This window comes from Chiloscyllium plagiosum, chromosome 19, assembly GCF_004010195.1.
Source record: "Chiloscyllium plagiosum isolate BGI_BamShark_2017 chromosome 19, ASM401019v2, whole genome shotgun sequence".
Classification (NCBI taxonomy): Eukaryota; Metazoa; Chordata; class Chondrichthyes; order Orectolobiformes; family Hemiscylliidae; genus Chiloscyllium; species Chiloscyllium plagiosum.
The window spans coordinates 51,260,185-51,275,176 of NC_057728.1; the positions used below are offsets into that span (position 1 = coordinate 51,260,185).

Genomic DNA, 14,992 nt, shown 5'->3' on the forward strand with positions numbered 1-14,992 from the left:
AAGAGATAAAAGAGGAGCGTGAGAGAGAAAAGAGAAGCGCAATAGAAAAGAGAAAAGACAGAGAGCGAAATATAATAAGGGAGAAAGAAAGAGACAGAAGGGAGAGATGGACAGAAAATGAGAGAGACAAAAATAGAGAGAGAGAGAGAGACACACACACAGGTAGAGAGCAGCAGAAACAGAAGAGACACACAGACAAGACACAGGAGACTACACAAACAGAGAGTGAGACAAAGACACAGAGACAGGTAGCAAGAAACAGACAGACAGAGGACAGAGATGGGGGAGGGAGAAAGAGGGAAACACACATACACACTTACCAAATCCCCTGATGTCCATGGTAATGTCGACGTATCCATGCTCGGAGCTGTGATACACGGCCTCCCTCAGGACATTCAGTCGGGCCTTGTTGTTCCGGTTGGCGCCTGTGAAATTTGAGGTCGACCCTGCAGGATCTGTCCCCTCGGCCAGAATCTCCTCCAGGGACAATACGTTCCTCGTTTCCTTCTCCGAGTGGGCAAGCAATTTCCGAAACACATTCCTGAACAGGCAGGATGTGAAAATACAGGAATAACGCTCATGAGTGATTCCAAGGAATGGTGGGTGATGGCAGTCCCCAAACATGCAAACCTCAAGCAAACTAGGAAGCTGGATAAACTGCAACTCGCTGTATCCGATCCAAACCAGTGCCCACCTCGAGCAGTTCAGCCCCATGTTTACCCATCCGCTCCTCTGCTCCTCTCTGTCTGAATGCTCGTGCACCCCCATCCCCTCAGTGAGAGGTGCTGACCCCACACACCCACCCCACCCATGCCCCAGTTACCTGTGGCCATGAGCAGCAGCCTGGCTGTACGCACTCATGTCACCGTGTGGAGTGACTGAGAAGCCATTCCGACATGTCGTCCCAATCATCGGCTCTGCTCCCCGCTCCAGGAGTATATCCACAAGTTCAAAATTACCTGAAACCCCAACACATTTGTCCTGTCAGAACAAAGCTGTGTTCAGTTAATGATTCCAGTCTGACAGTTTCAATATAAACCAGTGAGTGATGGGTGATGTAGCACTGCGGACTGCCTGTTCCCATGAAAAAAGATTTTAAAAAACCTTGTATTTAACTAGCCCTTCAGACACAACTGCACTCCCTCAGCACTGACCCTCCGACAGTGCGGCACTCCCTCAGTACTGACCCTCCGACAGTGCGGCACTCCCTCAGCACTGACCCTCCGACAGTGCGGCACTCCCTCAGTACTGACCCTCGACTGCGCGCCCTCCCTCAACACTGACCCTCTGACAGCATGGCACTCCCTCAGTACTGACCCTCGACTGCGCGGCGCTCCCTCAACACCGACCCTCTGACAATGTGGTGCTCCCTCAGTACTGACTCTCTGACAGTGCAGCTCTCCCTCAGCACTGACCCACCAAGAGAGATGGGTGGGAGTGAACGAACAAAATAATGAACAAAAGACAGACAAAAAGAAAACCATAAAAATGTGATTGACCAGAAAACAACAAACATTAGGAACAAGCAATAGGCTGCAGTGTATCAAGATACACGAGCTGAAATATTTATGATTCTGAGGGGGTTTTGAAGGGTTGATGCAAGTTTACTCTGAAATGGAATCAGGACAAAAGGGAATGTTTTATGAATAAGTTGTCTCCCTTTTGACACAGAGATGATGCAGTTTTTTTGTCCAAGCAGTTCTTAAGTCTTTGGAATGCTCTTCTCCAAACTTGTGCTCTCGAACTTGCCGCTCCCTTAGCCAAGCTGTTCCAGCACAGTTACAACACTGGTATCTACTCGACAATATGGAAAATTGCCTAGGTATGTTCAGTATTCAAATAGGTGGACAAATTAATGCCACATCAGTCTACTCTCGATCATCAGTAAAGTGATGGAAGATGTCAGCATATGCTATCAAGCAGCATCTGCTCAGTGACACCCAGTTTGGGTTCCACCAGGGTCACTCAGCCAATGACCTCATTCCAGCCCTGGTTAAAAAGAGCTGAATTCCAGAGGTGAGGTGAGGGCAACAGCCCTTGACATTGAGGCTGCATGAGTGTGGCATCAAGGAGCCTTAGCAATACTGGAAACAATGGGCATCAGGAGGCAAACTCTCCAGTGGTTGGAGTCATACCTGGCACATAACAAGAGAGCTTTGTTGTTGGAGATCAGTCATCTAAGCTCCAGGACATCTCTGCAGGAGTTCCTCAGGGTAGTGTCCTAGGCCCAACCATTTTCAGCTGCTTTATCAGTGACTTTCCCTCCATCTTAAGGTCAGAGGTGGGGATGTTGACCAACGATTGCATAATGTTCAGCATCATTCCAACTCCTCAGATACTGAAGCAGTCCATGTCCAAATGCCCCAAGATCTGGACAATATCCAGGCTTAGTGGCAAATAAAACAGTCACGCCACACAAATGCCAGGCTATCACCATCACCAATAAGAAACAAACTCACCACTGCCCTTTGACATTCAATGCTGTTTGCATCACTGAATCCCAAATATCAATAGCCGAAGGGTTACCATTAGCCAGAAACTCAAATGGACTAGTCATATAAACACAATGGCTACAAGAGCTGCTGAGACACAAGGAACACTGCAGCAGGTAACACATCTCCTCACCCCCCCAAAGCCTGTCCATCATCTACAAGGCACAAGTCAGGAGTGTGATGGAATACTCCCCACTTGCCTGGATGGGTGCAGCTCCAACAACACTCAAGAAGCTTCACACCGTCCAGGACAGAGCAGCCCACTTGATTGGCACTACATCCACAAACATCCATTCTCTCCACCACTGATGCTTAGTACACGCTGCTGCTGCTATCTACAAGCTGCACTGCAGGAATTCACTGAAGATCCTCAGACAGCACTTTCTATCTAGAAGGACCAGGGCAGCAGATACATGGGAACACTGCCACCTACAAGCCACACACCATCCTGTCTTGGAAATATATCACCGTTCCTTCACTGTCGCTGGGTCAAAATTGTAGAATTCCCTCCCTAACGGCATTGTGGGTCCACCTACAGCAGCTCAAGAAGGTAGGTAACCCTCGCCTTCTCAAAGGCAACTAGGGACAGGCAATAAACATTGGCCCAGTCAGTGACACCCATGCCCAACGAATGGATTTTTAAAAAAAGACCGTACTGGAGACATTTGACCATTGAATTTATTCAACTCTGAATCAGGCAGATTTTTGACTGATAAGAAAGACTTCTGTTATAGGCATCACGATGGCAAGTTAACACCACGATCAAATAGAATGATTTTATTAAGCAGTGGAGCAGGGCTTGAGGCATCAAATGATCTATTCCTGCTTCTGTTGCATGTTCTTGGAGGATCACCAGGATGTCAGAGCAGAATATAGACTATTCTACCCTTGGAAGAAAGATAAAATCGCAAGACCGAAGAACCCAGTGCCATTTCTGCATTTTTAGATTTGAAAATTATTACAATCCCAGATGTCGATAATACAGGTCAAGTTAAATTCCTAGCTCGATAGGTCATATTTTATTTAAATTAGTTAACGTGGTGGTTGGTCACTAAATCATATTCACATACGTAACAAACATAAGTAACAAAATGCAAAAGGAGATGGTAACGGTTGTAGTGAAGAAAACAAAACACTAGAGTGAGTGTGAATGGCCATAACATTTGAAATTTAATATCCCCATCCTCTAACCTCTCTGCGACCTCCCCTTCTGAACTTCCTCTCCTTTCAATGGTGTAAAGCCCACCCCTTTTCCACCTCCTTCTGTTCCTAAGAAATATCTCATTTGACTCGAAACGCTAACTTGGTTTCTCTCTCTCTCTCCCCCCACAGATGCTGCCAGACCTGCTGAGTTTCTCCAGCATTTTCTGATTCTACCTCAAAGAAGCAGATAGCCAGCCCGACTGCCGGAGTCTGCCACCTACTGCGCTGCTGCTCGCTTACCAGTGCTGGGGCAATCTACCCCATGGTCTCTGAACAGTTTACTGTTAGTTTCCAACTGATCCCTGATTGGGAGAAAGTGAGGACCGCAGATGCTGGAGATCAGAGTTGAGTGTGTGGTGTTGGAAAAGCACAGCAGGTCAGGCAGCAGGAGAATCTATGTTTCAGGCATAAGCCCTTCCAGCACCACACCTAATTGGCAAAGGCATTGCCATGGAGGAAGAAATGGGACACTATAGGCTCCCAAGCTCATGGGTAATTTAAAAGAAAACAGAAGTCTTGAACTTAATTCTTTCATGAAATAAACAATCATGATCGTGTGCTGCTTTTAGCGAAGCCTTGTTACACATTTGATGGTTATCTTAAATTCTGTTGTTAGTGCAACTCTGGATTGCTAAGCAAGTTCTGACCAATTGCGGAATCACATCTGACAGATGTCCTGTAGAAAGTAGACAAAGTAGAAAAAGGTCATCATGCAATTAGGCAGTTAGGGTCTGAACTCCAGGAATCAACTCTCTTCTGAACACCGGCAATGAGGCTTCCGAAGATAGGAGCTCGGAACCGAGACTATTAAGATACAAATTAGAACTAGGCCCTTCAAGCCTGCTCTGCCATTCAAGACAACTGCAGTTGATCTGCTGGTGGCTTCAAATCCACTTTCCTGCCGAACACCACCACACCTCCCCCAACCACTGCCACTGCATTCCATTATTAACCAAGAATCTCCTGCCTTCAAAATATTCAACAACCTACCTTCACTAGAGTTTCAACAACTCAAGTCTTGGAAAGAATTTCCATTTTAAATGGGAAGACATCTTTTTTTTCCCCAATTATGTCCCCTGGTTCTACTCTCTCCCACGAGGGTGTCCATCCTATCAGCAAATTGCGAATGGATTCTCTGACAAATGTGCCAATTTTGATAAAAGCCCCAACCATTTGAGCTCTTGAGCTGTGGATTTGGAGGAACGTGCCATTGATGATATGCTCGAACACCTACAGTATTCCCAAGTCACTCACCGGCTGCAGCTGCTAGCTGCAATGGGGTCTCAGAGTAATTCTCACCCCCTTGTCCGACGGACCCTTCGACATTCGCACCAGCATCGAGCAGCAACTGCAGGAGAAGAGGAGAAAATTGTTAAAACTCCTGAACTGGGAGTCCCAAGTTCAAGTCCCACCTGCTCCAGAGGCATGCAATAACATTTCCGAACGAGTTGATTGGAAAATATCTTCTGGTTGACTTTTTGAGAAACCTGCATTTTTAACACTGACAGCAAAGACCTTTTTATATTCAATTCCTCCAGTAATAATGTACATCTCTAAATGCAGCCATCTAGTTACCATGTTTCTGGTAGTTAGTCTCTTGTAGAAAGAGTGCAGAGGTGGTTTACCAGAAATGGTTCCAGGAATGAAACACTATCATTGTGAAGCGGGGTGGGGGAGGCGGGGCATGTTCTGGTCATTTGGCACACTGACCTCTACACCGCTGAAGCCAGGCACCCACTCACAGACACGTCCTCTTACTGCCCCCTCGAACACGAACTCACCTCCCATCACCAAACCATCATCTCCCAGATCATTCACAACCTCATCATCTCTAGGGATCTCCAACCTCATCTTCCATGAACCCCGCACCGCCCGATTCCACCTCCTACCCAGGATTCACAAACCTGCCTTTCCCGTCGACCCATTGTCTCAGCCTGCTCCTGTCCCACTGAACTCACCTCTGCTTACCTTGACACTGTCCTGTCCCCCCTCAGTCCAGGAACTCCCCACCTACTTTCGGGAAACACCCATGCCCTTCACCTCTGCCAAGACTTGCATTTCCCTAGCCCCCTATGCTTTATCTTCACCATGGGCAAACAGTCCTTGCACACATCTGTCTGCCACGACGAAGGTCTCCAAGCCCTCCGTTCCTTCCTCTCACGCCGTCCCAATCAGTACCCTTCCACTGACACCCTCATCCACCTGGCTGGTCCTCACCCTTAACAACCTCTCCTTCCAATCCTCCCGCTTCCTACAAACTAAAGGGGTAGCCATGGGCACCCACATGGGCTCCAGCTTTGCCTGCCTCTTTGTCGGGTATGTGAAACAGTCGATCTTTCACAGCTACACCAGCACCATCTCCCACCTTTTCCTCCGCTACATCAATGACTGTATCGGTGCTACCTCGTGCCCCACGAGGAGATTGAACAGTTCAACCTCACCAACCTCAAATTCACTGAGACCACCTCGGACACCTCACTTCACTTCCTGGACCTCTCCATCACCATCTCCAGCAACAGACTAATCACGGACATCTACTACAAACGCACAGACTCCCACAGCTACCTGGACTACACCTCCTCCCACCATGCTATCCCTTATTCCCAATTCCTCCGTCTCCACTATATCTGTTCCCTGGATGACCAATTCCTGCACCTCCACCCTCGAATCCCATCCCTCCCAATGCAACAAGGACAGAACGCACCCCCCCTCCCTGGTGCTCACCCACCAACCTTCCCTCCGCAACTCCCTCATCAGGTCCACACTCCCCACCAGTCCTTAGCCCACTACTGGCAACTTCCCCTGCCATCACAGGGAGTGCAAAACCTGCATCCACACCTACACCCTCACCTTCATCCAAGGCCCCAAAGGATCCTTTCACATCTGACACAAATTTACCTGTACCTCCACTAATGTCATCTACTGTATCCGTTGCACCCAAAGTGGCCTCCTCTACATCAGGGAGACGGGACGCCAACTTGCAGATCATTTCAGAGAACATCTCTGGGACATCCACATCAACCAACCCCAGTGCCCAGTGGCTGAACAATTCAATTCCCCTTCCTAATCCACCAAGGACATGCAGGTCCTGGGCCTTCTCCATCACCAAACCGTAACCACCCAACGCCTGGAGGAAGAATGCCTCACCTTCTGCCTTGGGACTCTGCAACCCCACGGCATTAATGTGGATTCACCAGTTTCTTCATTTCCCCTCCCCCTCCCACCTTATCCCAGTCCCAACTCGGCACTGCCCTCTTGACCCATCCATTATCTTTCCCATCTATCTGCTCTACCCTCCTCTCCAACCTATCACCTCTTTCCCACCTTCATCTATGTATTGCAGTCCCAGCTACCTTCCCCCCAGCCTCACCCCCTTCCAATTTTATCTCTCAGCCCCCCACCCATAAGCCTAATTTCTGATGAAGGGCTTATGCCCGAAACATCAGTTCTCCTGTTCCTTGGATGCTGTCTGACCTGCTGTGCTTTTCCAGTATCACTCTTGACTCTGATCTCCAGCATCCGCAGTCCACACTTTCTCCTACTGGTGATGGTGGGGGAGTTTGAAGAGCAGAAGGTAGGATCAGAAGTTAGGAGGGGATTTGGAACACTGCGGGGACTATTAGGGTTAGTCAGGCACCAGAGCAGGGTGGGTGTTCATGGGGGAGAGGCAGCTGCAGGGAGCAATGAATACAGAGAAATCAAAATGTCCAATGAGGCCTACATGTGGCTTCCTCTCAATGCCTAAAGGTGGCATGTTATCAGTATTACCCTCCTCTGTAGGCGTCACAGCAGGTTCTGTCTCAAAACTCTACAGATTGAGGTCTGAGTTGTAATGATAACACCCAGTCTGCATAGTGATTCCTCACTTCCCCCTTTCAGCTGAGGCTGAAACCTGATCCAGGTCCCTGAGTGAGAAGCTATTCAGGAAAATCTTCTTTAAATTGCCTTGAGCACTAAATCCTCTCTTCCTGAAACCAGTTTGCAAACGCAAGTCCTGTTCGAACTGTTGGCAAGGTGTCAATACAATCAACTGACAGACGCTGCACTCGGAGTGTGAAGTCTCTCACAGGATGAGCGTGTGTGTGGAGAAATTGCTGGAGAGTTTTAGTCTGATCCATTGTGCCAGGAAAGGGGGACCTACTTTCATGTATTAAATAGAAGAGCAAATGAAGGTTTTAACATTGTTACAGCTGATCAGGAAAGTGATGGCTTGTGGTATTTTCCCTAGATTACTAATCCTGAACCTCAAGCTAATGATCTGGGAACAGTTTAAAATCCCACTTGGCTGATGGGGACATTTGAATCAAAAATAATAAATTAAAAGCTAGCCTAATTGTCACAGTATAGCCATCATTGATTGTTGGGAATCAGATAGGTTTTTACTAATGTCTGTTGGGGAAGGAAACCGCTGTCCTTACCAGGTCCAGTCTACATGTGACTCCAGACCCACAACTGCTCTCTGAAATGGTCCTAACAAGCCACTCAGATTCAGGAACAATGAGAGATGGGTAGTAAATGCAATCCCACGAAGGAACGAAAACAAAAAAAAAGGTCAGGTAATGGCCATACCACATCCTTTAAATGAAGCAAGATTGTGCAAACAAACCTGAAGTCAAGGTGCACAAATGTTGAAAATCCTTCTTGTCTCTAGCTATGTCTTGCTGCAATGGAGTGAGATTTTCAGAACCTCTACATTTATTTTACAGCCTGCACTGACCATCGGAGAATATTCAATGACACAGACTACAGGACTTTCTGCTTGATTTAGTTACTGATCATTAATATTCCTCTTTAGATAAGTGGCAGCACTTGATGACTGTTGTGGATTACCTGAACTACAGCGATGTGACCATGTAGCACAGCCAGGGTCAGAGCAGTCCAGTGTCGTGTCTCCAAAGGGATAGACGGGTATTTGAGAGATGGGCTGGGAACCTGTAGCACATAGAACAAGTTATCAAGTCAGACTGAGTTTATGTACACTAACACACACACAGTCCAACTGATGTTTGCGCACAGGAAATTGCACACCAATACACACATGCTCCAACACACAACTCACACCAATGTACATACAGGTACAAGCATGTGTACAGACTGCAATATGATGTTCTGATCCCAGTTGGTTTTATAACTGGACAAGTTAGATCCCAAACTAAAATCTGACTTAATGGATCATATTTTGTTTTTTTTCCTGGTGTTAACGAAATGGTCTTTCACTGAAACACAAACATATGATTCTACAGCTTCCGTTTTAACAATAAAACAAGTTAATAGCACTGAAGAAATGAAGTTATTTAAATACGACATAAGTTTAAAGATTTTGAAACACATGGTAAATTATAATCCAATTAACCTGAACAGCGCTTCTTTACAATACTCAACCACCAGAGAGAGAATTCTCTTTCTATCAAACAGAGCTTGACTCAGCCGTGGCTTCAATTCCCTAGTCCTGAGAACCTGATGGCTTTTTCCTCAATTCTTCCTACAACTGAGCATTGCTTTTCTTAGCATCAAAATATCTCTTCAGGATTTTAACCAAACACTTCTGACCTGGAACTTTAAAACTAAACTTCTTACACTGAAGTAAAGTATTTCTTAACAGTTGCAAACTATTTCACACATCCAGGTTCAGGTAACATTTCTACAAAGCTGCCAAACTGAAATCCAAGAGCTTTTCTCCAAGTTAGAGATATTTCCCCTAATTAGAAGAAAATCAACCAACCATTTTCTGGCCTTTTAAACTGAAAGCTGAATGCACAACTGTCTACTTTTCTCAATTGTAAACTCTCCCAATCAGAACAGTTACCCATCAACCTCTAATAACTCAAATAAAAGCAAAAACCTATGGAAGCTAGAAATCTGACAGAAACCCAGAGAATGCTGGAGAAATTCAGCAGGTCTGACACCATTTACGGAGACAGAAACAGAGATAACGTTTTAAGTCCAGTATCAAAATGTTATCTCCATGTCTCTCTGACATTGCCAGTCTTGCTGAATTTCTCCAGCATTCTCTTTTTTTTTAAATCTTCAAGAACTCTTTCTCTCTCAGACTGTTGTTAGTTTTTATAACTAAATCACTATGGCTACAAAAATATCAACAAATTAATCATTAAACCATCTCAAACATGCAGACCAAAACCCACATACCACTAATTCAAAGTCCAACCTCAAAGATAAATTATATTTAAAATAAAGCAAATACTTTACATCACAGCGTATACACATGCTATCCAAAACACACACACCAGCTCAAACACACCAAAACCACAAAAATACAGAAAGGCTTAATTATAGTTGGTAACTGCTAAAAGCATGGAAACATCATTGACATGTATTTTATATCAGTGCTGATGTTTACAGAGAAGAGCAAAAAGGACAAAAAAAAGAAAGAAAGAACTTGAAGTCTAACACAAGGCATCTCATCAAATTAATTATTTTGAGGTGTTGTTTTGTGTGACAAATGCAATGGCCAATGAGTATACAGCAAGACCCCACACATAGCAGACTCAGTGATAGCATTCAAAAGGAAATTGGATAACATTGCATACATATGACAAAAATACAGGAAAAAAACCTGATATTGCTCTTTCCAGCATTACAAGAGGGACTTCACAAACACTTATTGGCTGTAAAGTACTTTGAGATGTTCGTTGGTTGTGAAGTTGCCACATAAATGCAAGATTTTCTTTAAGAACCTGCATTGCCAAAGTGGTCTTCATCTACACTGTAACATTCTCCGACAGCAAAATTCCATTCTTGTCAATGGTAGAAACAGGTGCCAAAGCCAGTGCATACATTCAATAACTGCAATCAGAAATTACACATCAGAGTGGAGGGAAAGGCTGGTACAACCATGTGCACCTTAAATATTAATGAATTAATTAATCCATAAAGACATCGGGTCTAACAGATGGAAACTAATACAGCCCCACCCAATAAATCACATACTTGCTATTTACAGGATATTCAGGTGCAGAATATTTTGAGCTTTTGGAGGATCTCTTTTCTTTATGATAAATGTACTGATAATTAACAATGTCCAGTTACATAGACCTGTTAATACAGTAAAACATCTCTAACACACTTCACAGGAGTGTGGTCAATGAGTGGGCAACGCTGAAGGAGTACTGCACTGTTGGAGGTACTTTCTTTCCAGATGACACCTTAAACCGAGAACCCGTCTGCTCATTCAGGTGAACGTAAAAGATTATGATCCACCTGATTATTTTGAAATGTAGGCATGTTTGCCCTGATATCCAATATATAACCTTTAATCAACATCACATCCAGGTAACCCTGTTATTATCAGGCAGCTGCATGTGGGACCTTGCTATGCACAAATGTGCTGTTGCATTTTCCACATGACAGTGCCGACTAAACTTCAAAAGTACTTCACTTGCTGTAAATCCAATGACTCCTGGTGGACAGGAAAAGGTGCTATACAAACGTTTAAGACTCACTCTGCAGCCTCGATCATTCTCATTACCTCACAGTTTACATCTGCTCCGGCATCAAGTAACATCTGGACCATGGCCTCATCTCCCCGAGCACAGGCATACATTAGTGGACTCAGACCCTGCGCATTAAAAAGTCCATATTCACAGATTATGCAATAGCTAGAGCTGCATTGATTAATATTAGAAGATAAATGTTAAGCGACTTATAAGATGCTCCATGCTATCTGTAGTTAAACATATCTGAGATAACTGGTACATTACTTTTAAAATTCCTACCCAAAAGTGAAAGGTACTTCTAAAATACATGCCAGCAGCCAAATTGGACACAACAGCAATATTTACAATAATGTGATCCAGATCATGGATCCTTCCCAGGAAATAACCCGCAGAAATAATTTTATTTGCATTATGACAATAATTACACATGAACATTGTAAATGTGGCTAATTCGTGACATTAACCTGACATTGGGAAGACACATTTTTAAGGTGAGAGGAAAGAGATTTTAAAAAGACATGGAGGGCAATTTTTTTTCTTTTACACAGAGGGTAGTTAGTGTGTGGAATGAACTTCCTGAGGAAGTGGTGGATGTGGGCACAACTACAATGTTTAAGAGAGAATTGGGTAAGTACATGAAGAGGAAAGGTTTGGAGAGATATAGAGCAGGCAGGTGGGACTAGTTTAGTTTGGGATTATGTCCGGCATGGACAGATTGGACCAAAGGGTCTGTTTCCATGCTGTATGATTCTGTTTGAGGGATGTTAAATGAATGCTGGAGGAAAATGGCACAGAATTGTCAGCCATTTATATTTCTCAAGCAATTTAACAAATGAGAAGGGATTTCTATTCTGAAATGCTTCAACTCACAGCCCACTGCTGTACCTGCTCACTCCTGGTGTTGATGCCATCAGGTCCCAGAAGGTTAATGGCCTGATTGACCAGGTCTGTCCTGCCACAGTTCAACATGCGGAATCCCAGCCCTTGGTGAAACTTGGCCTCAGTCGCTGCTGCGTCAAGTTTCAGGGAGGCAGAGAAGCAGTCATCAGCTCTGTGAGAGAGAGAGAGAGAGAAAGAAAGAGAGAAGGGAGCTCAATCACAAGTAGTACAAGAGGGGCATCATGTCTGTCTTGTTGAGCTCAGAGATCATCTGTTCAAATCTCACCACAGTGAGCCATGACATTCCATGCAAATATTCCAGGAATGTGCAAATAGGTTATAGACAGGCAGCAATGCCCATAAAATCCCAGTGTATCTGACCTGCATGTGATTCTCACAGACCTCAATAGAGTGGGCAATAATTACAATCTTCAAGCAAGGATTCCATTGGAGGGAATAGCTGTTCTTTCTCCTTCCATTCTTTTCTGTTGTCTCTCTCAGCTTTGTTACTGTTCCTCCTTTAATGCGTTCTCCCCTTTTCTCTCTCTTTCTCCTGTGGGCTGCTTTTCCTGACTTTCCCCTGTCCTCATTTTTAAACACACCTCCAGGGAAGGTGGGACTTGAACCTGGGGCTTCTGGTCCAGAGGTAGGGATGTTACCACTGTGCCAGTATAGCCCTCCCGTCTGTAGATTCAGTTTAACAACCTTCCCCCGATCTCTCAACCCTGTTCACTTCCCTGACCAACAGCCAATGAAGAGCAGGGGCTAAGAAAGGCTGGGAGAATGCGAAAGGACAGAGTCATAGAGCTGTATCATTCAGTCCAACTTGTCCATGATGATCAGATATCTTAAATTGATCTAGTTCTGTTTGCCAGCATTTAGCCCATATCCCACTAAATCTTTCCTATTCATATACCTATCCAGATGCCTTTTATATGCAAGCCTCCACCATTTCCTCTGGCAGCTCATTCCAGACACACACCATCCTCTGTGTGAAAAAGTTGCCCCTTAGCTCCCTTTTAAATCTTTCCCCTCTCACCCTAAACCCATGTAAACCAAGCCCCCTGCAGTAAAACAGGAGACTGTAAGGGGAGGAGTTAGGGAGATTCAACACTCTCCCTCCCACCCCCATTAACCTCTCAGTGCTGTTTTTTGAGTGCCCCCTGTCAGTAGGGTTTGGAGTTACGGTCGTACTTTAGCTGGCGAGGTTCACAATCAACTCCAGGGAGCAAGAGGCGGGCAGCTTGTCGCACATCGTCACTGTCGATGGAAAAACTTCGGCGATGCTCAGCGTGGGCCACAGCCACTCGTATCCACTCCATCAATGGAGGCAGTACCAGGAATGGCCTGTAGATGACAGCACAGCCTTAATGCTCCAAACTTCACTCAAACGTATCACCCATACATTCTGACTGAGTTCAAAACTAATGGTGACATACAACAGAGTCATGCAACATGGAAACAGACCCTTCAGTCCAACTAGCACACACCGACCATGTTCCCATGACCCCACCTACATGCACTTGGCCCCTATCCCTCCAAACTTTTCCTGTTAATGTACTTATCCAAATGTCTTTTAAACATTGGAACTGTACCCATATCCACCACTTCCTCTGGTAGTTCATTCCACACATGAAGGACTCTGTGCATAAAAAGGTTGCCCTTGTGCCCTTTATAAATCTTTCTCCTCTCACCTGAAAGTATGCCCCCTATCTTTGAAGTCTTCCACCCTAGGGAAAAAAGACCCTCATCATTCACCTTAGCTGCCCCTCGTGATTTTATAAACCTCAATCATCTGGATCATCCCGCAGCTCAAGTTCAATAAAGAACCTTTCAAGTTTACTCAGCTGCACATACAAAAATCCAACAAACTGAGAACAGGCCTGTTAACCAGCTCTTGGTTTTGAGAGAAATGGCAGGCACAAGAGAAGGGGAGTGTTCTGCTCTCCTTCAAACAGCCTCATGGGTTTCAGACAGTGAGCTGGCATCTGCTTCACATCTCACCAGAAAGATGGCACCTCTGGCACTGTAGCACCCCTCAGTACCATACTGACACTGTTGCTTCGGTGGCCTACTCCAGTCTCTCACTTTTAGAAAAGAAATCATTCATGGAATGTGGGCAAATCACCCCACTGCCCATCCCTAACTGGATATTAAAAGTCAACCCCACTGTTGCAGGTCTGGAGTCACATGTAGACCAGGCATGGAAAAGGTCGGCAGATTTCCTTCCCTAAGGAACATGAGGTTTTAAAATGACAATTGATAATGGCTACATGGTCATCATTAGTTCAGTGTTTAATTAAAGTCAATTTTCACCATCTGCTATAATCGGATTCAAACCCTTGTCCCCTGAATGATTGTTAGTCTAGTGCCATTAACACAACGTCACCATCTTCCAAATTAAGACTATGTCACCCTCTCCCCCCTGGACTGACAGGGCTCTGAGTTGGAGCAGCAAAAGTGTTCCACCAAGCTCACAGAAGGCAGAAAGGGCTAATAAACTCAGTATGCCATTTTGTTTATTTGTCAGGGTGGATTTTCTATCTTCAGGAATCCGATCACTTTCAAATTCGTTGGCACTTCAAAAGCTGGGTGAAAATTTAACTTCACGTTGCAGTAGCTGACACAATCTAAATTAAAATGACGATGCTACCATTCAGAAAGATGTTCCCAACCAAGAATTAATCTTAATTTCTAGCTGTGCCTAACTTTAAATGGCTGAGAGAGATCAGGATGAACCTGACAAGAATGAGGAAGTTGAGTTCATGTCAAAAAGAAAAGTGCAACAGCGTTGTGTCCAACCCACCCAGAGATATTCTGGGCTTGTTAAGAGTACATTAGATTAATCTTAATGATGACAGACCAGGAGGGTGGAGTAGATTTGAGAGAGAGAGACAGACAGACAGAGAGACAGACAGAGAGAGAGAGAGAAACAGAGAGACAGAGAGAGAGACAGAGAGAGAG

At 44.9% G+C, this 14,992-nt stretch overlaps 1 protein-coding gene across 1 annotated transcript in view; it reads right to left on the minus strand.

Moving 5' to 3' along the window:
- The window catches only part of btbd11b (BTB (POZ) domain containing 11b), a 122,033-nt gene that overhangs the window by 16,687 nt on the left and 90,354 nt on the right, over positions 1-14,992 (minus strand). The window contains exons 4-10 of the mRNA XM_043709855.1: positions 13,223-13,375; positions 12,035-12,200; positions 11,182-11,271; positions 8,526-8,627; positions 4,950-5,043; positions 824-959; positions 321-541 (exon numbers count right to left, since the gene is read on the minus strand). Coding sequence (XP_043565790.1) covers positions 321-541; positions 824-959; positions 4,950-5,043; positions 8,526-8,627; positions 11,182-11,271; positions 12,035-12,200; positions 13,223-13,375 — 962 coding nt within the window. The remainder of the gene's footprint in view (positions 1-320; positions 542-823; positions 960-4,949; positions 5,044-8,525; positions 8,628-11,181; positions 11,272-12,034; positions 12,201-13,222; positions 13,376-14,992) is intronic.